Raw genomic sequence first — 27654 nt, 5'->3', positions numbered from 1 at the left:
CACCGTAGCATAGCTGCCCACTGCTCTGGGTATGTGTGTGTGCTCATTGCTCACTTGTGTGTGTTCACTGCTTCAGATGGGTTAAATGTCTGTCTGTCTGTTGCTGTCCTCACACTTGACGGTTGGCGATCCAGGACGCTATCAAGTAGCTTCCCTGAATTCTCTTGGGTGATTATAGCACACCAGAGGGACCCAAACCCTCATCTGGTGACACATATACATACCGGTGTGTGTATATATATATATATATATATATATATATATATATATATATATATATATATATATATATATATATACACACACCTATGGAGAGAAGGTTCTAGGTTTGAGCCCAGTGGCCAATGGGGGCTTTTCTGTGTGGAGTTTGCACCCTGCCTCTGGGTGAGGTTCCTCCAGGTGCTCCGGTTTTCCCCACTGTTCAAAGACATGCAGTTAGGTTAAAGTGACACAGGTTGATGTGCTGGTTCAGGAATCATTTAATCCATTACCCTTTCTGAATTGTTTGAGCTGATACCCATCTCCATAGCTGGTATGCATCATCTTGTTTTAATACATTTTATTTCCTAATGCGGTGCGTCCTAACCATGTGTTAGTCCATTTACAAACTGCTTGGCATCCAGTTCAGAAAAGCCATTTGAGGTCATGTGTGGGTCAGGGGTCACGGCCACGGAGCCACAGCAAACATGGCGGCTTGCTCAGATCGAACAAAGAGTCCTAAATCAAGACAAAAAAAGATGATTTTAAGGAAGTATCTGACATTGTCAGAGGCAAAATGTGCCAGAAAAGGGGAGAAAAAACACAACAGACAAGCCGAGTTGACTGGCCAGCTTTCCTGCTGGAGGGCCAAAAAGGCAAAAACAAATGCAGCATCTAAATCTAAATCTAAATGCACCTGTGAGCTTGAAGGCTCTCGAATGCTCGCTTCTGTGTTGGAGGCTGCTGGTTCTGCCATGTTTGTTGCGAATTCACTCATTATTAGACTTAGACAGACTTAGACAACCTTTATTGTCATTCAGTATGCAACAAGTGTACACCAAACTAAATTTCATTGCAATTTGGCTCAGCACAGAAATAAATATGAAGTGTATTAAATTAAATTATGCAGCAGCAAAAATATTATAAAGTGCAATAGTATAAAGTGACCTGTGGAATTAGGAATATTCAAGTTATAAACAGAAGTTTAGAATTTGGGTTTGGAGTTCAACAGTCTGGTGACCTGGGGAAAAAGCTGTTACAGAACCTGGTGGTCCTGCACCGAATTCTGCGGAACCTCTTTCCAGAGGCCAGAGGGGAGAACAGTCCATAGTGAGGGTGTGAGGGGTCACTGATGATGTTTCTGGCTTGAGACATGGAACGCCTTGGTGCAATGTCCTGAATGGAGGGAAGAGAAGTCCCAATGATTTTCTCTGCTGTCCTCACCACTCTCCTCACAGTCTTCCAGTCAGAGGCACTGCAGCCTCCACACCACACAGAGATGCAGCTGGTTAGAACCTCTCTATGGTGCTTCTGTAGAATGTAGTGAGGATGGGCGGAGGCAGGCGGGCTCTCCTCATCCTACGCAGGAAGTGCAGATGTTGCTGTGCCTTCTTGACCAGTGAGGCAGTGTTCACAGACCAGGTGAAGTTGTTTGTGATGTGCACCCCCAGGAACTTGGTGCTATTGATCACCTCCATGGCCGTGTTGTTGATGAGAAGTGGAGTGTGGCTGGGTTGTTTTTTTCTGAAGTCAACAATGATCGCTTTAGTTTTGTCCACGTTCAGGATCAGGTTGTTTTTCCTGCACCAGCCCACCAGCTGCTCCACCTCCTTTATATAGGCCAGGTCGTTATCGTCCCTGATGAGGCCCACCACTGTTGTGTTGTCCGCAAAATTCACAATGTGGTTGCTGGTAGCCCTAGGGACACAGTCGTGTGTCATCAGAGTGAACAGCAGAGGGCTCAGGACACTCATTATAATGAGGATATAATGAGGATTATAATGAGGATAAACTTTAGCCGTTTCCGTACCTGAGTGTAAACATTAGTGCATGGTGTTTTTCCAGGTCCTTCTCCTTCACAGGCATGAAGCAGCAGGCAATACAGCACGTGATTCAAGTACCTAGGGGTTATTCTGTCTCCACAGGGTACTATTCATCTTTTTAATACATCAACCTGTGTCACTTTAATTGGCTACTCTAAATTGTCCATAAGTGTGTGTGTGTGTGTGTGTGTGTGTGTGTGTGTGTGTGTGTGTGTGTGTGTGAATGGTTGTTTCTCCAAGCCTGGAAATGGGACGGTTGCGGCAGGAAGGGCATCCAGCGTAAAACTATGTTCCAATTAATATGAAATGCAGATCAATAGGGCCCACATGGCCACAAACCCACACACATAAGCAGGACAAGTTGGAAAAAGTGAGTGTTTATTCAAACCATGGCTCCTATAAATGAGAAAAGATGAAATTACAGCATGTTACAACATTTTAGTTGGTAACCGAACTCTGTCTCCTGGTGTTAATAATGAAACATGCTTCAGGCTCAGTTCTAAATTTTGACAGTGAATAACTGCAGACTAGGTTCTGGGTTTGAGCCCAGTGGCCGACAGGGGCCTTTCTATGTGGAGTTTGCACATTCTCCTCATACCTGTGTGGGTTTCCTCAGGGTGCTCCAGTTTCCTCCCACAGTCCAAAGACATGCAGATTAGTTCAGTTGACTACTCTAAATTGCCCATAGGTGTGTATTGCCGCTTTTCCACTACCAACGCGGCTGAGTTGGGCTGAGCCGTGCCGTGCTGAGTTGGGCTGAGTCGAGCTGAGTGGGGCTGTTGGGGTTGCATTTCGACTACAACCGCGCTGAACCGTGCTGGCTGGAAGTGGGTGGACACATTGGGTGGAGTTAGCGAAAGTGGGTGGACGTCACGTGATGTCGTTAGGCGGCGCAAACAGTGACATCAGTGACCTTTTAAGCGGTAGTCTCACGACCCGGATAGTAAACAATAAACATGGAGGACATGGAGTCGTTAGTGTTGCTGGTCTTGGTGCTGTGGCTTGTTGTCACCGACAACGCCAACAGATACTGGCAAGAGCGTATAGATGAGGCGAGGTGCATAAGGCTTCAGAAATTCATAATTCTTCTTCTTCCGGGTTTACGGTGTTTACAGATCCCAGCGTGCTCGCAGGGCGTGTGTGGGTGTGTGAGGACACTCCTCCTCACCAATCGGTGCACAGGGGAGTGTCTCCTCACGCCCCTAGCCCCACTCGGCTCGGTTTGGCTCGCTTCAGCCTCACTCCAAAACCGTGCGAGTTTTGGGTGCTAAGCAGGGCTGAAGCGAGCTGAGTCGTGCTGCTCTGAGGTAGTCGAAACGCGAGCCGTGTCGGGCTGAAGTGAGCTGAAGCGAGCTGAAGTGAGCTGAAAAAGGGTAGTGGAAAAGGGCCATATGTGTACCCAGCCACCAGATGAGGGTTAGGGTCCCTCTGGTGTGTGCTATAATCACCCAAAAGTATTCATGGAAGCTAGTTGACAGCTTCCTGGATTGCAGACTCTCATCTATGAAGATGGCAGCAGACAGACTGACAGACAGACAGACAACTGCAGACATGTTCATTTAAGGTGTCTCATATTCTTCATTTGCACGTGATGTCATAGCTAATGCTTGAGGCTTTGAACTGGAAGTGGGCCATTTTGGAGGATACACACAAACTCACGCACCGCACATTAGAAGATATCCTTGAGAGGTTGTTACACTCAAGAATTCCTTTTGTTTCTTCGCTCTGCTGACTCTTTGTGCTGTAACTGGATGCGAGCACAACTCTATTCAAGACGAGGGGACTTAAGTTCTTTAGAGTTCCAGCAATTATAAATAATCAAGGAGAAAAAAACAAGAGAGTTGTCCATGGAGCGTAGACGTCAATGGCTGTCCAACATCAATCAGGCTGATCTCAGCGATGAGAAAGCAAAAACCACATGAGTTTACAGTGAATATTTTATCAGCGGTAAGTGCTATGAACTAGCTAGTTATTAATGAATGATTGCAATATATAAGAAATATTGGATCGTTTAATCGCCTGGTCATGCAGAAACTCTCCTTGCTCGAGTGTGTGATCTGACAATCAAAGACTTCTATGATTATTTCATTTTAAAAAGAGCTGTATATAATTTTTGATGATGACGCTTTTATTTTGCTTTTTTTCAATTCGGGAAACCTGCTGATCACTACAATTTTACGGATCCAGACTACACACTATCTCACCTGTCATACTGAGCTGTGATAAATACTGAACCGATATATTTCTTTTGGATAGACTGTATAGTTTATATTTGGCTGTTAATTTATTGTCATTTTCATAAACAGACATGTATTATTAAGAGGTTATTTTGTATTATTGTGTCCTGGTTATTGTTTCAGTCCAAAAAGTGAATAAACGAAAAAATCTTTCTACAAAACAAGCCATGAACAGTATGTGGGGCTGTTGTTCATGGCCAGGTTTATTTTCAAATAACTGTTTAAAAAATATGTTTTACTTCTAAGTAATTAATATATTTAAACTGAAATTATCATCATCTCATCTCATCTCATTATCTCTAGCCGCTTTATCCTGTTCTACAGGGTCGCAGGCAAGCTGGAGCCTATCCCAGCTGACTACGGGCAAAAGGCGGGGTACACCCTGGACAAGTCGCCAGGTCATCACAGGGCTGACACATAGACACAGACAACCATTCACACTCACAGTCAATTTAGGCTACATCCACACGACAATGGCAACTAGATGTTATTTAAAAATATATCGCGTCCAAATGGGCAACGATCAGTAAAATATCAGGTCCATATGGCAACGCAACGCTTGCTGAAAATGATGCAATACACATGCCACACCTCTAGGGGCGCTGTAAGACGGTCCCTTCGGAGACACCAGAACAATAGAAGAAGTAAGGACGCATGCGCATAAACTATTATGCGCGAGACTTCATATTAGCCACAAAGTCAGGAAAATCTGTTCGTAAAATTACATTATAATGACCAAATACAATGAAAAGTATTTTTCCAGTCTCACCTGTGAAAGGTAATCCCATGTGATCTCGTTTGGACGGCAAACCTGTTGGTACAGTTAAACGCAGCTAATTTTTATTCTCCGCTTTGACCTATCCAATATGGCGGCGAGGATGACGTATAATTCTACGCGGAAGGCAGCGTCTTTAATGGTCCGGAATAAATTGAATGCTACACGTTGATGGATTAATTTGCTCTTCTACGCCCTTTTTGAGGAATGTATTGTAGGACTTAAACCATCATCTGAAGAGGTGAGATCGCTCCTTTTTTCCCCTATTTTTGCTGGCGGGATTGACTCTGCCCTAAGGGCAGAGTCTCTCTCTCTCTCTCTCTCTCTCTCTCTCTCTCTCTCTCACTTTGCACCATTACACAATAAATATTCACAGTGAAAATATTTTGTAAGCGCGTTACATGAACCAAGTTATAGGATTTGTTGACAACTCACATCGAGTTCGTTACACTTCTACCCGGCGTGAAGCACTCACAGTCATGTGGTTGTGACGTCATCGTAAACAAATCCATTCTACTCATCCAGACGACTTCACAACGGCAACGTTGCCAGATCTTTCCACTCTGGAACCCGTTCTCAAAAAGATTGCGTTTTGGGCACCCAAAATGCCGGTGCCGTGTGGACGCCAGGCCTAAACGATAAGTAATTGTATCGGAGTCACCTGAATCCGTTGCCGTGTGGACAGGGCCTTAGAGTCATCAGTTAACCTAACCTGCATGTCTTTGGACTGTGGGGGAAACCCACGCGGACAACATGCAAATTCCGCACAGAAAGGCCCTTGCCAGCCACGGGGCTCGAACCTGGACCTTCTTGCTGTGAGGCGACAACACTAACCACTACACCACCGTACCGCCCTCTTTAATAATCAGAATGATTAAACTCTCCCAGTGTGCATTTAAACCCTGTTATTTTACTTTCTTTTCCTTACACATCTACAATCACTGATATTCACTTATTTAGTAGAGGAAACCGGGGATGGTTGTAACAAAGCGGTAGTTGTAAGAGCATCACTTTCACCAATAAGAGATAACATAAGAGTCATGTGATCAATTTCAGGTATAACCACTCCCTCCATGACCTTGTATGTGAACTTACATGGCTATGTGAAGAAGTGTATAGATTTTACAGTCAAAACACTAATTTTCAGGTAAGAATGTAATTTTTTGGACCAAGTCTATATTTTTTGGGGCTTTTTTCACCTTTTTATTATTGGATAGGACAGTGTAGAGACAGGAAATGAGTGGGAGAGACAGGGAAATGACCTCGGGCTGGAATCGAACCCGGGTCCCCAGATTTATGGTATGGCACCTTATCCACCTGAGCCATGACACCCCCACCAAGTCTATATTTTGATTCATACTGATACTGTACGAGTTTGAATTAAGTAACTTGTATTAAATTAAAGAGTAGGTTCTTTGGTAAGATGTGAGGCATTTAATCTATGCTAATAACAAACCACCCTGCTGGTACAGCTAGCTAAACAATAACTGACAGGTGTGGGGATGGTTGTAACATCTCATAAGAAAGTGTTCCAACCATCCCTGTAATTACAACTCACACAGTAGATTTTTGCATTGTGTGCATGGAGCCCTTTGGAAATTCCAAGCCCAAAGAAAAGTGGATCAGATGTGTAGATTGCAAGTTCTGGGACCATGAAAACTGCACCCCTGGTAGACCTACATACATCTGTCACCACTGCAACTCTGATTAGATGGATAACACACTCAAGTTCATGTTTTATCATTTAAAAGAAAAACACAGTGTGCATGTTTGTTGGTTTATTAATTGCCAAAAGTCTTCCTGGAATTTTATGTTGATTATGACGAGTTGCATCTGACCCCCTGCTGAATGAAGGTTTCCATTCACATATGTTATGTGTTCCATTCATATGTGTCAGTAGGTATTACCAGATGTTCTTTAAGAAAGCTCGTCTAATGTCAGGACACACACCACTGACACTGTTCTTCATTTAGCTGTCAGTGATGAGGTCCTTTTGTTCTTAGTGAACCACAGGAAGATGCTCAAGTGTTGGCACATGCACAATAAACTTATATCAATGACTTGCAACCATGTGATCAAAATGTGCTACATCATGAGTGTCCACCATGATGGTGGATATAGGATGGCAGGCACTGAAAGCATGTCTATAAATAATGCTGAATTTTCTCAGTATTACCACGATTTGAACAGTCAAGTGAAGATTCAATACAAAGAGAAGATAGATATGTGTGGTTTTGACCTATATTATTTAAAAAAGTCAGGCTTTTCTGAAGATAAGACACTTCTACCAACCATCAAGTACAAATACAGGTCATTTCGTCCAATCGTTAAGACATTTCGACAAAAGCCTTTTTCATACGCACTATCAATTATTTTATTTCAGGTATTTGTTCGAAAAAAGGAGTAATTCTCAATGGAATTTGACAGAAGCAAAACACATTTTTGTAAAGCAAATGAGTGCCATAGTATGTGTGCTTCAACACTAAAAAGCATACTGGGGGGGGGGGGGGGGGTAACCATGTCGGTCCATGCCACTTGCTGACCCAGGGATGAGTTAACTCCCTTGTCATTGCAGGCTGTTCCATGTATGTCTATGTTTCTGGCTGGATCATATTAAATCTTTAGGCACCGAGCAGCGCTCTCGCGGGGGCTTCTTTCGCGAATCCTGGGCCGAGGCGCGGTTCTACTGACCCAAGACTGTGCTCTTTCGAAGGGGGGCTTAGAGGGAGGTGCCTGTAAAACTTGGCTTCACTGTGAGCTCTGTTGGCCAAGTTATTAATTTTTAAAGCTAGCTGGATCATGTTAAATCTTTAGTCACCAAGCAGCGCTTTCGCAGGGCTTTCGTCCGCGAACACCGGAATACTGTCAGGTACGAGGTAGGTGGATGTAAGTGCAGAAGTATCAGTTTATTTATAGTGAGCAAATATACACACAGGCAAACAGTCCAAATCGACAGGCAAAATCCAAAACATGAAACAGGCAAAGGGTCAGGCGAGGCGCAAACAGGATATCCGAGGCAAAGCGAGAATGGGAATGAGAATGAGAAACAGGCACAGGAACCAGGAAACAGGAAATCAGAAACACGGGAAGAAAGGCTTGGTAATGCGTACTGATGTATCGTAATACTTCGCACTGATTGTGCATCAGCACAGTCTTTAAATAGGTGCACACATAGTTCCTTAATTGAGTTCAGGTGCGCATCGTTAACGGTGCACTTGCTGGAGTCCACTTGGTGCACGCACAGCCCGAGGTGCACCTTCAGGTGCACGCACCACAGCATGCAGGACTGACAGAACCCCCTCCCAAAGAGCTCCCTCAAGGAGTGAAAATCCATCATACTCTGCTCCGGTGGGGGTTCGGGCTCAGGCTTAGGACAAGGCTTGGACTTCTGACTAGGAGTGGGCTTGAGCTCAGGATTTGACTTGGGCTCTGGGTTGGAATCATGCTCAGACTCAGGACTTGACTTGGGTCCTGGACTTGGTTCGGATCCAGGACTGAAGGTGGACTCAAGCTCTGGGCTGGATTTGGATTCTGGAGATGACTTGAGCTTTGGGCTGGACTCTGGCTCCAGCTCAGGAGATGACTCAGGCTTGAGCTCTGGATCTGGCTTGAACTCAGGGCTGGAATTGTGCTCAAGCTCTGAAGATGACTTGGGCTCTGGAGATGGCCTGAGACCTGGACTAGACTCTGGCTCAAGTTCTGGAGATGACTCAGGTTGGAGTTCTGGAATTGGCTTGAGCTCAGGGCAGGAAGCAAGCTTCAACTCAGACTCCAGGCTGTATTCGGGCTCAGTAGAGGACTCGAGCTCTGGACTTGACTTGGACTGTGGACATGACTTGGACTCAGGACTTGGCTCTAGTTCAAACTCTGGATGTAGCTTGGACTCTGGACGTAACTTGGACTCGGGACTTGGCTCTAGTTCGAACTCAGGACTTGGATCTAGTTCAAGCTCAGGACTTGGCTTGGACTCGGAACTGGATTCAGGCATGGGCTTGAACTCTGTCACTGTGTTGCTTAGGTCCTGATTAGGACCTGATGGCGGGATGACGATGGCGTCTTCATGGCTGGGTGGTGGCAGGACAACAATGATGTCTTCATAGCCAGCTGAGGCAGAGATTGCTCTGACGTCCTCTGACACAGGTTCTGGAACAGGCTCAGGTTCTGGCACTGGCCTTGACTCTAGCATCAGCACTGAAGCTGGCACAGGTGCCAACTCAGGCATAGGCTGTGATGCTCTAGCTGACCTGGGCACTGGCTCTGGAACAGGCTTTGATGCTGGCTCTGGCACTGGAGCTGGCATAGGTTCTGGAGTAGACACTGGCACAGGCTCTGACACTGGTTCTGGAGCAGACACTGGCGCTGACTCTGGCACTGGTTCTGGAGCAGACACTGGCACTGACTCTGGTTCTGGAGCAGGCATTGGCACTGACTCTGACTCTGGCACTGGCTCTAGAGCAGACGCTGGCACTGGAACAGGAACATATGCTGGCACTGGCACTGGAACAGGAACAAACGCTGGCACTGGCAGTGGAACAGGAACAGATGCTGGCACTGGTTCAGGTTCCGGCATGGGTTCTGATACAGACTCTGTTTCAGGCATTGATTCAGGTGCTGGTTCTAGCTGAGAAGCCAGCTCTGGAGAGACAGCCTCTAGAAGGGGCTCAGGAACAACAGCCTCCTCTGCTGTCTCTACATCGGCCACTGGAGGGAGCTCTGGAGTGATGGCCTCCTCTACTGCGTCAGCCACTGGAGGGAGCTCTGGAGTAACGGCCTCCTCCACTGTGTCAGCCACTGGAGGGAGCTCTGGAGTGATGGCCTCTTCTGCTGTGTCAGCCACTGGAGGGATTGCCCCCCCCCCAAAAAAAAAAAAAAATTAATTCATGGGGTTCCTCCTTTACCGAAGATTCAAAAATGAACTTGAGCATTGCAAAAAAAGTCTGTGAGCTTCAAAGGCATGGGTGCTCAACTCGGATCAGGTAATCCACCCATCTGCATGCTCGTCCAGCAATAAACGTTAGGATAAAGCTTACCCAGATAGGTTCTGGTGGCTTGGGCTACTGGAGGTCCTCATAGAAGAAGTCACACTGAAGATTGAATCCCATAGGGTGATATATTCCGTAGTAGGGTGCCAGGGGACTCCAGTCAGACTTCAACCAGAAATACGAGGCGAGGGGCTGAGATAGGGAAACCCGGAAGTGGCGTGGAATCGCGTACTGAAAAACTTCTGCTATATCCATTGTATGGCAAAGTATTCTGTCAGGTATGAGGTAGGTGGATGTAAGTGCAGATGTATCAGTTTATTTACAGTGAGCAAATATACACATAGGCAAACAGTCCAAATCAACAGGCAAAATCCAAAATGTGAAACAAGCAAAGGGTCGGGCGAGGTGCAAACAGGATATCAGAGGCAAAGCGAGAACGGGAATGAGAATGCGAAACAGGCACGGGAATCAGGAAACAGGAAATCAGAAACACGGGAGGACAGGCTCGGTAATGTGTGCTGACGTATTGTAATACTTCGCACTGATTGTGCATCAGCACAGTCCTTAAATAGGTGCACACAATTCATTAATTGAGTTCAGGTGTGCATGCTGGAGTCCACTCGGCGCATGCGCAGCCTGAGGTGTGCCTTCAGGTGTACGTGCCACAGCATGCAGGACTGACAAATACCTGAAATATAAAATAATTGATAGTGCGTATGAAAAAGGCTTTGGACAAAATGGTCATTGGACAAAGTGTCCTGAGCTCCTCATCTCCTCTCTCTACTAAGCCTCAGAGTTTCCTCGCCCTCTTTTCAAATCATGGACAGAATTCTAAAAAATCGGAACGTGCCATGGTCATGAGTACTGTTGTGACCACAACCATAAACAGCACAAAGATATGGCATAGCTAAAATAACCCTTAAAGCAGTGGAAAAACAAAGAGAGTTGGGCACGCGTGACTATGTTTTGTATGGAATGTCGCTTGACCCCACATTTGTATCTCCACCAACAAGGCCAACATCTGGGTTTTTATTTTGCTTTGTTTTGATGTCACTTGCAAGTCAAGGATGGATGCATATTTTGTGGTGTGGTCTCAACTTTTAATTCTTCAATTTTACTGTTACAATTTACCCCAGGTTGTGTTACAACATACCCTAGCAGTGGGGTTGGTTGTAACAATGGCAATCCTTGCATTTGACATCAAATAATAATGAATTTTGTGATATAGCTGGAGAAGTTGAAAGAATTCCTATTTGTAGTAGACAAATGAAGGGACTTTGTTTCAAAATTTGAGTGCTCTACCGCAAAAATTCTGCAAGTTATAGGTGCTTAGACAAAAAGTGTTACATCTACCCTCGGTGTCCCCCTACCTGTGGATCAAAATGTGGTGGTAAATAAGTTTTGTTTGGAAGAAATCCTCAGTGATATCACTGTTTACTGAAGAAAAAAAACCCCCTCCAAATTGTCAATTACATCATCAGGTAATCTCATATCTTACCTTCATGAAGAGCATGGCGTGCGAGAGCTTCAAATTCAGCAAAGTCATGCACAAAGTAGCAGTGTTGATCTTTGGGCTGTGATGCCATGTCATGAAGCTCACGGATATTTCCCTGCCAGATGCCCAGGGTGAAGATCTCGACACCACTCCTGCGAAGCATTGCTGCGACTGGCCGAGGATCCCCACCATTTGAGTAGCCGTCCGTGATGAGGAAGATGACTTTTGTGGTATTCTCCCGTGAGTTCCGCAGAATTTGCTGCAGAAATATGCATAGGTTAATAATTAACAAACAAACAAAATATATAACACGTTGCGCATTTCTATGTACCAATATTAAGACATTGATCTCAGTATAGGCTACTGTTTCACTTGTTTCCTGTGTAGGGTTTTTTCTGTTTTTTTAGGCTAATGAGTGTTACAGACTAATGAGTTCAGCTGTTTCCACTTTGAAAAGCCAAACGAACAACTCCTGTATGTATAAACAGTACCAGTCAAAAATTTGTACACCCCTACTCATTCATAGATTTTTTTTTGTATTTTGTATTTTCAACATTGTACAACAATATTGAAGACATCAAAACTATGAAATAACATGGAACATATATGGAATTAGATTCCAACTGTAAATTAAAAAATTATTAAAAGAAACAAACTGTGTTTGATATTTTAGATTCTTCAAAGTATTCGCCATTTACCTTGATGATGCTTTGGACACTATTGGCATTATCTTAACCAGCTTCATGAGATAGTCACCTGGAATGCTTTTCAGTTAACAGGTGCCTCGTCAAAAGGTAATTAGTGGACGAGTTTCTTGCCTTCTTAATGTGTTTGAGATCAAACAGGAAAAAGTAAATAATAAAAATACAGTAAACAGCCCTATTCCGCACCACAACTGTAGTAATCCATATTATATCAAGAAGCGTTCAACTAAATAAAGAGAAATGACATCCATCATTACTTTAAGACATGAAGTGATTTTAAATTAATAAAGATAAAGAAAATACACTGAATTAGAAGGTGTGTCCAAACTTTTGCCTGGCACTCTGCCACCTCATAAAGTTCTAAATCTCAAGAAAAGAAAACACAACTTATAAAAATTTACACATTGCTTTCAAAGAACACCCAGTAACAATCGCAAAACCAGCAGAACATAACCACACAACCAAACCCACAAACGCTTCTTTTGTACTCTGTGTGTGTGTGTGTGTGTGTGTGTGTGTGTGTACAGTATTGTGTACTGTGCAAAAGTCTTAAGCACATGTAAAGAATGCTGTGCAAATGTTTCGACATTTTAAAAATACTATAAACAGTAATCAGTAAGCCATAATAAATTAAACAAAGACAATATTTGGTGTGAGACAACCCTTTGCTTTAAAAAAAAAAGTAGTCTCAGGTACAATCAGTGCAGTTTTATAAGGAAATGAGCTGTAGGTTTTACTGAGCATCTTATAGAACCAGCCACAGTTCTTCTGGACACTTTGACTGTCACACTCACTTCTTAATTTTGCACCAAAACCCAGTAGCCTCCATTATGTTTTCTTTTTTAATCTGAAAAGTGCTCTCTTATGGAATATACTGCTCAGATAACTGTGGGTGGTAAAAGAGAGCAACTGGACTTGCTTGAAGATTCTTGAAGACATTTCACCTCTCATCCAAAAGGCTTCTTCAGTTCTGTCTGACTAGTAGGGAGTATCAGGTATTTATCCTCTCATGGATGAAAAGCTCATCTAAGGTGTCGTTGAGTCATCCTGTTGGTGTGGGTCACTGGGGGCTGGATGTGAACAGCCTCGAGAGTTGTTAGGGTGATCAATGGATTGCCCATTAAGGTGATCAATGGAATGCTGATTCTCTCTGTCCTCTTGTGAGTCACTGAAAACAGCTGGGTTTTGGTGTGCATTCAGCTGTCTGGGAAGTGTGCCAAGGACTGCATTGTAGGTGGCTGATAAATGATGTCTTAGACCCCCACCTCTGTATGGCTTCTTTAACTCCTCGCTCATGCCAACGATCCTCCCTGGCTAAAATGCGTACGTTGCAATCCTGAAATGAGTGTCCTTTGTTGTTAAGATGAAGGTAGATAGCAGAGTCCTGGCCTGAGGAACTGGTTCTCCTGTGTTGAACCATACTCCTGTGAAGCGGTTGTTTTGTTTCCCCAATATACGAGTCCATTTCATTCCTCACTGCACTGAATTGCATACGCTACGTTGTCCTGTTTGTGTCTGGCTATTCTGTCCTTAGGGTGGACCAGTTTCTGCTTCAGGGTGTTACTGGGTCTGAAATGTACCGGAATGTTGTGTTTGTAGAAGATCCTCCTGAGTTTCTCAGATAGACCAGAAATGTAGGGAAGGACAATGTTCTTGCGTTTGTTCCTGTTATCCTCCTTGTCCATTATGTTCCTTTCTCTGCTCTTGAAGAAAGACCACAAGGAAGGAGCTCCACTCAGACCTATCATCAGCAGTATAAACTCTGTCACCTATAACACTGCCAAACACCTAGCCACCATCCTGGCTCCTCTTGTTGGGAATACGCTACATCACGTCAAAAACTCCCAAGATTTTGCTACTAAAGTTGCAGACCTCAAACTAAACTCAGATGAAACCATGGTTTCTTACGATGTCACTTCTATTTTCACCTGCAATCCCACCACAGAAGCAGTCGAATCTGTTAGAAAATGACTCCTTCAAGACAACACCTTACTGGATAGAACGAACCTCACCACGGACCAGATTTGCACCCTGCTTGACCTCTGCCTGACTACCACTTATTTCCAATTTAATGAAAGTTTCTACAGACAGAAGCATGGATGCGCTATGGGCTCACCGGTGTCCCCTATTGTGGCCAATCTTTACATGGAGGAAGTGGAACATAAAGCTTTGACCACTTTTTCAGGAGTTGCTCCCAGCCACTGGTTCAGATATGTGGATGACACCTTGGTTAAAATCAAAACCCATGAAGTGGAAGCCTTCTCTAAGCACATCAATGCAGTGGATCTCAACATCAATTTCACTCGGGAGGACGTCAGTGGGAATAATCTAGCCTTCTTGGATTGTGATGTACACATTAGACAAGACAGAAGCCTTAGCATCAAGGTCTACTGGAAACCCACACACACAGGCCAGTACCTACTCTTCGACTCTCACCACCCACTGGAACACAAACTGGGGGTCATTAGGACCTTGCAACACAGGGCTCAAAACATCCCTACAACGGTAGAGGGAAAAGAGAAGGAGCAGAATCACATCAAGAAAGCACTTCAGAACTGCGGGTATCCCAACTGGTCTTTCTTCAAGAGCAGAAAAAGGAACATAACGAGAAACTCAGGAGGATCTTCTACAAACACAACATTCCAGTACATTTCAGACCCAGTAACACCCTGAAGCAGAAACTGGTCCACCCTAAGGACAGAATAGCCAGACACAAACAGGACAACATAGTGTATGCAATTCAGTGCAGTGAGGAATGCACAGACTCGTATATTGGGGAAACAAAACAACCGCTTCACAGGCGTATGGCTCAACACAGGAGAACCAGTTCCTCAGGCCAGGACTCTGCTATCTACCTTTATCTTAACAACAAAGGACACTCATTTCAGGATTGCAATGTACACATTTTAGCCAGAGAAGATCGTTGGTATGAGCGAGGAGTTAAAGAAGCCATTTTTGTCAACCTGGAACAGCCATCACGGAACAGAGGTGGGGGTCTAAGGCTACATCCACATGACAACGGCAACGAGATTTTTTTTTTTAACCCTCATCCTACCATGCTATTTTACACCTTAATCTTACCATGTGGGGTCCGTTTGGACCCTAATACTTTTCTTTAAAATTAAAGCTTATAAAGACAAAATCACCAGATAAGTTTTGTTCAGAACATCTTGTATTAATAACAGCAATACACTAAAGGGCCCAAGGCATAAAGAACACACTTAACCTTCATCCTACCAGCCAATTTTACATACACAAACTACCAGGCGGGGTCCGTATGGACCCCAGGAGGGAATACCTTGAAATCAGTGCAGTAAGAACCAATTCAATGCAGCAAACAGACATAACTTTATTGAAGAACAAAATCCACTATGGCTGAATATCAATGATGTATTATAAATGCAATAACATTGCAATAATATTGCAATAACTAGCATACATGTAGCAATTATAGTGCCACAAAAAAAATTGGCATTATATACATGATTTTTGCAGCTCATGCAGCTGTAAAACATTCTGGATTACAACTTAGGTCTTTTCTTACAGAATTTAAAACAAAAAAGTAATTGTAAAATTATTTAGGGCTTTTGTTTTGCAGCCTGTGCTTATTGCAGCAGTGGGGTCCACACGGACCCCAAGAAGGAATGCCTTGGTAGTTTCATTATGGAACATAAAAGAAATAAAAGAAGTTAACTTTCAGTGTGCTATTCAATTATAAAATGAAAGACAGATAAACTTTACTCTGGGGTCCGGTTGGACCCCAGTAACAAATTAATTATACCTTCACAATGCAAAAAGCTGATCTTCCGGTGCTTTAGTGTTTTAATTAAGACATAAATTCCGACAAATTCATAAAACGGTGAGGCAGTATGTCACATATTTTTAAAATGGCAAACAAACATATAGGTGCGGGGTCCAGATGGACCCCACTTGGTAGGATGAAGGTTAAATATCGCGTCCACATGGGCAACGGATCAGTAAAATATCAGGTTCATATGGCAACGCAACGCTTGCTGAAAACGATGCAATACACATGCCACACCTCTACGTGCGCTGTAAGACAGTCCCATCGGAGACACCAGAACAATAGAAGAAGTAGACGCATGTGCATAAACCCCTTCTTCTGTAGCATTAGCCACATAAAGTTTTGATTATTAGTCAGTAGCATAAAATAGTATCTATTGTCTAAGACACTTATTTATATTTAATATTAAAACGTCTATGTAAATTAATACATAGAAAGCCTGGCCAGGCGCTGAACGTTCTTCTGCCTTCACTTTAAGAGAAATTCAGGGCAAGCATGAGCCTAGGTTCTTCCCTGTCACTGTCACACGAGCACACCTTCTCACTCCCTGTCCTATGGCTATAGAGGGTTCCCGCATGACGTCACCGTGCCACGAGATTTCGGTAGTCGCCATATTGGAAGACCAAGTACACATCTATGCAAGTACATACATACATAAAACAAACTACACCTGAAATGTAGCCAGGGCCGGTTCTGCCCTAATCTGGACCCGGGTGCAATATCGCGCAACCCCCCACCCCCCGCCAAAAAAAAACACACCAGTCTAAATCAGGACAACCAGTGTTCGAACTATGGGGGTACTTGGGGGATCCGAGATCCCCTGAAACAGACATGAGATCCCTTGAAAACATGATTTGGGAAATGTTGGGGGGTCTCTAAAATATTGGCAAAATGATGTTTATTGACATAGCAATCGTGTGTAACGGGAAGCATTTGCATATCCGAAGTGTTGTGTTTACATAAAAGATAAAATAAACCGATATGACAACGACTGCTGCTGCCAGGTTGGTTGTTGAGTAGCCTGACTGGTTTTTTTTTGTTCTTGTGTGTGGTATCATTGTTGACACGAGGTTGTTTTTTGAACATGCCAATGCGGACATGATTTCCCCTGATGAGTTATGACTTCAGACGCGATGCGTGTGTGGAGGTGTGAAGTCCGCGTGATATGTGCGTAAGATAGGCTTCTCGTGTTTGGAGATCCGTGCTCCGAGACAAGCGCAAGCACCCCCCCCCCCAGGGAAAAAAGGGACCCCCCGAAAATATCGGCATAGTTCGAACACTGAGGACAACCATCACATAACTACAGTGGTGCTTGAAAGTTTGTGAACCCTTTAGAATTTTCTATATTTCTGCATAAATATGACCTAAAACACCTTCAGATTTTCACACAAGTCCTAAAAGTAGATAAAGAGAACCCAGTTAAACAAATGAGACAAAAATATTATACTTGGTCATTTATTTATTGAGGAAAATGATCCGATATTACATATCTGTGAGTGGCAAAAGTATGTGAACCTCTAGGATTAGCAGTTAATTTGAAGGTGAACTTAGAGTCAGGTGTTTTCAATCAATGGGATGACAATCAGGTGTGAGTGGGCACCCTGTTTTATTTAAAGAACAAGGATCTATCAAAGTCTGATCTTCACAACACATGTTTGTGGAAGTGTATCATGGCACGAACAAAGGAGATTCCTGAGGACCTCAGAAAAAGCGTTGTTGATGCTCATCAGGCTGGAAAAGGTTACAAAACCATCTCGAAAGAGTTTGGACTCCACCAATCCACAGTCAGACAGATTGTGTACAAATGGAGGAAATTCAAGACCATTGTTCCCCTCCCCAGGAGTGGTCGACCAACAAAGATCACTCCAAGAGCGAGGGGTGTAATAGTTGGTGAGGTCACAAAGGAACCCAGGGTAATTTCTAAGCAACTGAAGGCCTCTCTCACATTGGCTAATGTTAATGTTCATGAGTCCACCATCAGGAGAACACTGAACAACAATGGTGTGCATGGCAGGGTTGCAAGGAGAAAGCCACTGCTCTCCAAAAAGAACATTGCTGCTCGTCTGCAGTTTGCTAAAGATCACGTGGACAAGCCAGAAGGATATTGGAAAAATGTTTTGTTGACGGATGAGACCAAAATAGAACTTTTTAGTTTAAATGAAAGTCATTATGTTTGGAGAAAGGAAAACACTGCATTCCAGCAAAAGAACCTTATCCCATCTGTGAAACATGGTGGTGGTAGTATCATGGTTTGGGTCTGTTTTGCTGCATCTGGGCCAGGACGGCTTGTCATCATTGATGGAACAATGAATTCTGAATTATACCAGCGAACTCTAAAGGAAAATGTCAGGACATCTGTCCATGAACTGAATCTGAAGAGAAGGTGGGTCATGCAGCAAGACAATGACCCTAAGCACATAAGTCATTCTACCAAGGAATGGTTAAAGAAGAATAAAGTTAATGTTTTGGAATGGCCAAGTCAAAGTACTGACCTTGATCCAATCAAAATGTTGTGGAAGGACCTGAAGTGAGCAGTTCATGTGAGGAAACCCACCAACATCCCAAAGTTGAAGCTGTTCTGTATGGAGGAATGGGCTAAAATTCCTCTAAGGACTGATCAACAGTGACCAGAAATGTTTATTTGCAGTTATTGCTGCACAAAGGGGTCACACCAGATACTGAAAGCAAAGGTTCACATACTTTTGCCACTCACAGATATGTAATATTGGATAATTTTCCTCAATAAATAAATGACCAAGTATAATATTTTTGTCTCATTTGTTTAACTGGGTTCTCTTTATCTACTTTTAGGACTTGTGTGAAAATCTGATGATGTTTTAGGTCATATTTATGCAGAAATATAGAAAATTCTTAAGTGTTCACAAACTTTCAAGCACCACTGTATAACTATAAACATTTTATATCAACTATTTTAACTAAATGGGCTATAATGAATAAGCCTGCAGGCAGCCACGGCGGGCTGCCTCAGAAAAGTAACCATTCAATGACACAACTGAAAGCCTGCAGCCACGGCAGGCTGCCTCAGAAAAGTAACCATTTGTCCTACCTTAACTCGTTTTGCTTTTTCTGCCTCCTTTTTTGTATTTTCAACCCTGCGTTTATTTTCTTTCCTTTTCTGAAAACCCGATTTGTGTCCAGACATTTTGTTCTGCTACCAACGAACTAACTCGTCAGGTCTCGTCTCTCGAGTCCGCGATGATTCCCGTGGGAGGGGCAACAATTGATACATTTTTACAAACAGCCAATAAACAGCCAATAGGGAGGTTGCAACGTTCAGGCTCTCCTTTGCTCACAGACACTCAGTAATGCACTTATTCTCTGTCTCCTGGCAGAAAGCTCCTTGGTTTGCTTGTGTCTCAATCACAGCTGGTATTCTGTAGAAAGACTTCTTTTCACCTTTCCCATCAGCTTTGTTGGAACACCCTAACACAGCACAAAAGTTTACCATTGTAGGTTTATGATGAATCAAGTGCCTCGTGGGTTTAAATTCCGCGCGCTGCCGTTATTTCTCCCTAATCACGAGTTTGTTGGTCTTCCAATATGGCGCAGGGTTTGTTTACTTCCGGTTTCCGGTGACGTCAGTGGGAAGGGTCTATAGTCCCTTTGAATCACGTGCTCGTTTTTTGAATGGAGACGCGGAAAGAGGAACGAACGGGGGTAGATGGAGAGAGAGAGGAATGAACGGGGGTAGATGGAAGCCGGTACGCCAACATTCTGAGATCCTCCAGAATTCTTTAATGGTCCGGAATAAATTGAATGCTACACGTTGATGGATTACTTTGTTCTTCTATGCCCTTTTTGAGGAATGTATTGTCGGACTTAAACCAACATCTGAAGAGGTGAGATCGTTCCTTTTTTTTCCCTATTTTTGCTGGCGGGATTGTCATGTGGTTGTGACGTCATCGTAAACAAATCCGTTCTACTCATCCAGACGACTTCACAACAGCGCCGTTCCCAGATTTTTCCACTCTGGAACCCGTTCTCAAAAGATTTCATTTTGGGGCACCCAAAACGCCGGTGCCGTGTGGACGCCAGGCCGAAACAATAAACAATTTTATCAGATTCACCTGAATCCGTTGCCGTGTGGACAGGGCCTAAGACATCATTTATCAGCTACCTACAATGCAGTCCTTGGCACACTTCCCAGACAACTGAATGCACACCAAAACCCAGCTGTTTTCAGTGATTCACAAGAGGACAGAGAGAATCAGCATTCCATTGATCACCTTAACGGGCAATCCATTGATCACCCTAACGACTCTCGAGGCCGTTCACATCCAGCCCCCAGTGACCCACACCAACAGGATGACTCAACGACACCTTAGATGAGCTTTTCATCCATGAGAGGATAAATACCTGATACTCCCTACTAGTCAGACAGAACTGAAGAAGCCTTTCGGATGAGAGGTGAAACGTCTTCAAGAATCTTCAAGCAAGTCCAGTTGCTCTCTTTTACCACCCACAGTTACTATGACCTGGATGACTGAGAATCTTCACAGACATACTGCTCAGATACAAACTCTTTTTTTTTTTGTAACATTTAATTTTGTGCTGGAAAATGAACAAACAGGGGCGGCACGGTGGTGTAGTGGTTAGCGCTGTCGCCTCACAGCAAGAAGGTCCTGGGTTCGAGCCCCGGGGCCGGCGAGGGCCTTTCTGTGTGGAGTTTGCATGTTCTCCCCGTGTCTGCGTGGGTTTCCTCCGGGTGCTCCGGTTTCCCCCACAGTCCAAAGACATGCAGGTTAGGTTAACTGGTGACTCTAAATTGACTGTAGGTGTGAGTGTGAATGGTTGTCTGTGTCTATGTGTCAGCCCTGTGATGACCTGGCGACTTGTCCAGGGTGTACCCCACCTTTCGCCCATAGTCAGCTGGGATAGGCTACAGTTTGCCTGCGACCCTGTAGAAGGATAAAGCGGCTAGAGATAATGAGATGAGAAAATGAACAAACATTTCGACTCTAAAATGTTTTTGCACTGACTCGATAATGTAGAAGTCATAAAATAGAAATCTATAACAAAGTCTGCATTATAGAGAGAAAGAGCGAGAGAGAGAGAGAGAGAGAGATGGCACAGCTGAACAATGCTGAGAAAATGTCTTGTGTTTCAGTGAAGCACAAAATCTTCCTGATGTATTGCTTTAGTCTAAGACTGAATGCTCAGTTACAAGTGTGAAGTCATTAATCAGTAACAGAAGAAAAAAATAACAAGGACAGGCCAAAAGTTAGCACTTGATAAAAGGAAAATAATTAAATACTTGACTATCAGCCCTCCATAATACAAAAGATAGAAGAGGGGGTGGTGGAAACAGACAGCAGACGAGAAACGAGAAAGCAGAAAGGAGGAGGTAATAAGAGAGTGGCTGAGACAACATTTAAAATGTGAAACAGTATGAGAAAGAGAAAAGGAGAAGGAGAAGGAAAAAGCCACTATGGTTGTTACCCTGTAACTGGATTCATTTCAAGGACAGTAAGCCCAAGACCTGACCATATTCCCCCCTCCTCCCCTCACACGCACACACACACACACACACACACACACAAGAAGACGTACACTTTCACCGCAGTGATGTCAGTGCGGCTGGGCCCCATGGGAGTGAGCCCACACGTTCAAAAAAGGTGCGATTGAGGCAATTTATGAGACAGTAGCTCAAAGACACAGACTATACCCAGTATATATGCTTCTACTGCTGAGGTTTACTGTTTGGAAGTGAGTCAATAGCTGGCAATGCGAATAAGTGGGAATAAAGACAGTCAAAGTGGTAAGACACAAACTGTGGCTGAGGGAGATCACAAAAAATACATCAAAACACGTGTGTATAGACAAAACAAGTGACTCAAAAGGTGATGTGCTACATAGTCATACATTATCTGAAGCGTTCGGCATTCCTGTGACCAGCGTTGTAGTCGAGTCACTAAACCTCGAGTCCGAGTCCAGTCTCGAGTCCCTAGTGTTCAAGTCCGAGTCAAGTCTAAGTCATTAATGAAAATTTCGAGTTGAGTCCCCTATTGATCCGAGTCCGAGAACAAGACTCCATCCGCACCATTTGACGATGGCTGTTGCTGCCTTTATGTGAAAGCGTCTCTGCTACCATGTTGGACTAACATTCCTGCTCGACTGCCCCGTTTTAGTTAACAGGCTACAGATAAAAAGCTTGTTCATCGCTCAGCAAGCCCCGCCCACTATCAACAGGGCAAATAACATGAGAGAGGGTTAATACTAGCTAGTTCATCGCTCAGCAAGCTCCGCCCACTATCAACAGGGCAAATAACATGAGAGAGGGTTAATACTAGCTAGTTCATCGCTCAGCAAGCTCCGCCCACTATCAACAGGGCAAATAACATGAGAGAGGGTTAACACTAGCTAGTTCATCAGTCAGCAAGCCCTGCTATCAACAGAGCAATGAACATAGTGTGTCTCTTCCTTCTCTGGGTGGAGTCTCACCAAATGGCGATTGACGTTCGAGGTCGTCCCTGTCATCTCCTCGATAGTTCTTCTACATATGGAACACATAGCAGTGCATTTTCTCCCACTGCACGAGAAGTCTGTATAAGCAAAGTGGACAATCCTAGGGGCTTCTCTCCAGGCATTTTAGTGCCATTAACGTTAGTTTGTTCCTGAACATGACGTATGAACAGGCGAATGTGGATTTTCTTGCACAAAATTAGTATAAAAATTAATGTAGATATAAATATCTTATGCCAAATTATTATGGCATGTTACAAAAAATAAAGAAAAAATCAGAGTCCTCGTCTCCAGTTTACGAGTCTGAATTCAGTTAATGCATGAGTCTGAGTCCAAGTCCAGGTCATCAGTGCTCAAGTCCAAGTCAAAGCACGAGTTGGACTTAAGTACTACAAGCCTGTCTGTGATGCATTCAACTGAATTCTTTTGGAACATTAAAAATCAGGATCATTCAATGTAGAACATTTGTATCGCAATTTTTTTTAAGTGGTGTTTTGTTTTTGATAATTGCTTACAGGTTCTATACAGGGTTATGATTGTGGCTTCAAGTCCAAACTGGAGAGATAAAAGCCCAAATGTGGAGAAAAAGCAAACCCAGATATTTACATTGAGTGAAGTAAAATTATGGGGTGGAGGTGGGATGCGGGAAGAGTTGCCAAAATGGGGGAGATCCTGATTAAATACTTGTGGCAGGGTGGACAGCAAACAGGGTAATTATTTGCATGTGCTTCTGCCAAGCTTTCATGAGAGATTTTCTGTATTAACAAAGGAATCCTGTTGAAAGGATGGTAAAGAGAAGAACATTTTTGTTCTGTCTGTGTTTTCTTTCCTTCTATAACAAAAGTTTTCCCAATTATGTCATCTCCCAATCCCACCCAGTAGCTGGGTCTCTCCATCTCATGATGATCAATCTAGTGGTTTGGACAAGCACATGATTTCTCTCAGACACACAAAGCTAATAACTGCTGCTTAGGAAACATGATAGCAGAGCTAAACACACTTGGAGGAGAACTCGAACTGCTCTCTTTGGTATACATGAGCTACATGACATGCTAATCTCTTTTGGGCTTACAGAAAACACTTAAAACATTGCACACACTGTGGTTTTCTTTCTTTCTTTCTTTCTTTCTTTCTTTCTTTCTTTCTTTCTTTCTTTCTTTCTTTCTTTCTTTCTTTCATGTATATTTATATTTAGAGTTTGCTTGCATGCAAATCAACTTCCTGTGTAACACTGTGCATGTTTTTTGTTCTTAAAAATGAATACTTTCCAAGTATACATTAACTAACACTAATTAAGACTTACATTACACACAAACGGCTCATACCCCACACACACACACACACACACACACACAGGCCTTTGTAATTATGGGGTGGCACAGCTGTGCTGTGAACCACTGTTCCTGAGCTCGTCCTTTCTTTGCCCGCATAGTGGTCAAACAAAAACACACAAACTCCCCCCCCCCCTCCCCCCCCCCCCAAAAAAAAAAAAAAGTATTTGTGACTGTGGTTCCCAAATACTGGTCCTCATATTGTGAACCATTTTAAACTTTTCCTAATCTAATGCACCTGTTCCCACATATTGCTTCATTTACAAATCCTTCCTGAGCAGAACCAGATGAGTTCGAACACTTTTCTCAATCCTGGTCCTGAACTACCACCACCGTGTAACGATCCTGATCAGGTCGAATTGTCATTACGGCTGTGACTGTATCTATTAAACCTAATTAATGGCATCAACGGGGGCTTATTGTGAGCCATTACTAACATCTCAAAGCATTTTATTATGTTCAGGTTGCGTAAACAAGTTGGTTGATACTCAGCAAGTGGGTTCGTTGTCTGGGTTGGTCAGATATAGCATCAGGCCAAGCAACTTTTTGACTCTTGTTTTTGTCACTGGCCTTTTTTTTTTTTTACTCAGCATTGCCAGCGTATCTAGAACTGTGCCACATCATGTGTTTTTATTTACATTGCCATGTGTCTTTGATTCTGTTTTGGTCCTGTCTCTGCCCTGTCATTGGTTTGTTACCCTGTTGTGCTCACCTGTGTTTTGTCATTTATTAACTTGCTTATTAGTTCATCCAGCCGACTGGTGATGGCCTTATATCATTGTGTGTTGTCCATCGTCCGTCTGGAGTTGTCCATATTTTACAAAAATTGCTTCTTTTCTCTCAATTCTTCACCTAGGGTGCATATAACTTCTACCCAGACTTGGGCCAGAGTGAGCTACACCATCATTGACAGTCTTGTTTATATCCTTTTCTGTCATGCTACCTTTGCAAAATTTTATCATGTATTTGCACTGTGATTATTTGTTCTAGTTTCTCTTCATTTTTCCCCATGCCCATGTTTTGACCCCCAACATAGACACCACTTATAATTCCTGGTTTGCTCTAAACAAAGCCCACATTGAGGTTACATTTCAGGCATTTAGCAGACTCTCTTATCCAGAGAGTACAACATACCAAGGGCAGCCTGGAGAACAGTAGGGGGTTAGGCGCCTTGCTCAAGGGCACTTCAGCCATTCCTACTGGTCCAGGGAATCAAACCAGTAACCTTTTGGTCCCAAAGCTGCTGATCTAACCATTAGGCCATGATTTCCCCATGAGAGTTTAAACACTTGTAACATTAGGGCTGAAAACTGGTCATGCCCTTATGACAGCTTGGATTCCTTGTTTACAGGTACTGTAGTTCTCTGTGATTGGTCTGATGTTTCTCAAGCCTTGTAGACTTTGAGGCCTTGCTTCTCCTGAAAAAGGATGAGATCACATTCTCCTGTGCCAGATACAAGGCAGGCTTTGCATGTGAGCTAATTGCAGTGCCATGGCCTTTCAGTAGTGCATGAGCCTTTTCAATTCAGCTGCAGCATCTAGTGGAGTTAAACACGCAAGTTCTCTCATCACTTGTTTACATGAGGGACTGTCTGGAGGATTCCATGTTGGCTAAGCTGTCTCTGGTTCAGTGAAATTCAGTATTTGGTCAACAAACACTTTGGTTATGTTTCAGCTTGATGTATTTGCATTTAAGTTGGCATTAAAGAAGGTGTGAATCACATCACAATCGAAACAGAGAGAGAACTAATTCCTGTCATCTGCACAGTGGAAGCCAAATCTTTGCCAATATTCTACCATCAAGATGGCAGGATCTCAGGACCAGGAATCATTAGCTACATGCCTGGGGTGTGTTCTGACTATTTTCCTGCACAGCTTCATTCAGAGCCATGCTGTGTATTTGATCTTGTAGCCTTCACACCTGCTAACACGGAGATTATCCTTTATCCAATCATCTACTTCCTGCCTGCCACCACATGCTAAGCAAAGCGTCACCATTCCAGATTCATGATAAAACACAACAATTGCACAAGTTTTGTCTTGATTTACTTCAGAACTTACAAAGAGACTGTTGATCTGCTCTCAGAGTTAAGTGTCTTTAGCCAAAGTTGTTCTGAATGATGAAACCTCTGCGCAAGAATCACTACAATAAGATGTGAAAAAGAATGGACGGAATGGAAAGAAGAAAAAAGTCTTTCATGTCTCATGAGAGAGTTTTTGTATCTTTCATTTGTGGATATCTCATGTTCAAAAAATTCCTAAATGGAACATACCTCATGCTTGGTCAGAATTTGAAGCAGCCTTTTTTTTTTAATTTTTATTTTATTAACATAGCCTTATTTCTTGGCTCTGGTTCTGTAAACTAACATCAACATGATCACGCAGGTCAAAAACATCCTCAGCTGGATAAAATGAACTGCTTCCAATCTTGTACTATTGAGCAACATTAAATCTTAAAGTCATCCTAAAATGGTCATGGGAACATTTCTAGAATAATATGTGGTGTAAATGTAGAACACTTGTGCTTCCAGCATCAACTTCCAAACTAAAGTGAAGGCCAATGTGATTTAAAAAAAAAAGGTTTTAAACCACAGTGCTGTTGAATTCTCGACTCTCATTGGTGTTGATTAATGTTCTATAACATCAGCTTTCACAGTAGTGTTGGTTGTAATTTAAATCACAGGTTTAGTATATTAATGTGTTCACTCTAATACATAATCATGCCTGTAGTAACAGCTCATTCACTTATTCACAGGAAATTGTATGGTGGATGCTCAACATAAACAGACTTAAACCTACATGTAGAATTATTGATATGGTGAAGCTTTACGTATGACGATGTTTATTTCCCATTCATGGAAGGAGTCTGCAGTGGCAGTGTTTAGTAACAGTCAGAGATAAAACTGTAACTTGAAGCTTTCAGACATGGAAAAGTCTTCAGGACACAGTACTATGGAGTACTATTCTCTGTAACATGACAAAACTGCATTTGTTTTGTTTAAATTAACTTCAGAAGGCATCTGTTTATAGTTATTATAGTGATAACAGGAAATAAATTGGGCTGTGGATGTTCCACATCTCTAACTATAAACTGGTAAAATATACCATGTTGTTCTTTGATAAATAAAAAATGCAATTGTTGATAAAACATGGTGAGACATGCTGTAAATGGAAAATAATCAACTTCATGATGGTACGGTAATACAAATACACTACCCCATCATTCATTATATTCCTTATAACAGCATGCCATTATGTTATGTATGCATACAGTATATGTAAAATGTCTCATCCATCACCATAAATGTTTTTTAAAGCTCTATTAGATTCTAGGTACAACCCTAATTACAAAAAAAAAGTTGGGATACTGTGTAAAACATAAATAAAAACAGAATATGAAGATTTGCAAATCATGGAAACCCTATATTTCAATGAAAGTAGTACAAAGACAACATATCAAATATTGAAACTGAGAATTATTGTTTTTTGAGAAATATATGCTCATTTTGAATTTGATGTTAGCAACACATTTCAGAAAAGTTGGGACAGGGCAACAAAAGACTGAAAAAGTTGTATAATGCTAAAACAAAAATAATTTGGTTAATTGGCAACAGGTCAGTAACATGATTGGGTATAAAAAGAGCATCCCAGAGAGGTGGAGTCTCTCAGAAGTAAAGATGGGGAGGGGTTCATCGCTCTGTGAAAGACTGCATGGGCAAACAGTGCAACAATTTAAGAATAACGTTCCTCAATGTAAAATTGGGCAGCATGGTGGTGTAGTGGTTAGCACGGTCACCTCACAGCAAGAAGGTTCCGGGTTC

The 27654-nt window shown here is 42.9% G+C and overlaps 1 protein-coding gene across 3 annotated transcripts in view; it reads right to left on the bottom strand.

The window, feature by feature from the left end:
• The window catches only part of svep1 (sushi, von Willebrand factor type A, EGF and pentraxin domain containing 1), a 283771-nt gene that overhangs the window by 212505 nt on the left and 43612 nt on the right, over window positions 1-27654 (bottom strand). For all 3 annotated transcript variants that reach the window (XM_060937264.1, XM_060937110.1, XM_060937184.1), the window contains exon 2: window positions 11514-11769. In XM_060937264.1, coding sequence (XP_060793247.1) covers window positions 11514-11769 — 256 coding nt within the window. The remainder of the gene's footprint in view (window positions 1-11513; window positions 11770-27654) is intronic.

Source organism: Neoarius graeffei, chromosome 1 (genome assembly GCF_027579695.1).
Source record: "Neoarius graeffei isolate fNeoGra1 chromosome 1, fNeoGra1.pri, whole genome shotgun sequence".
NCBI lineage: Eukaryota > Metazoa > Chordata > Actinopteri > Siluriformes > Ariidae > Neoarius > Neoarius graeffei.
This window is presented reverse-complemented; position numbering and strand designations above follow the sequence as displayed.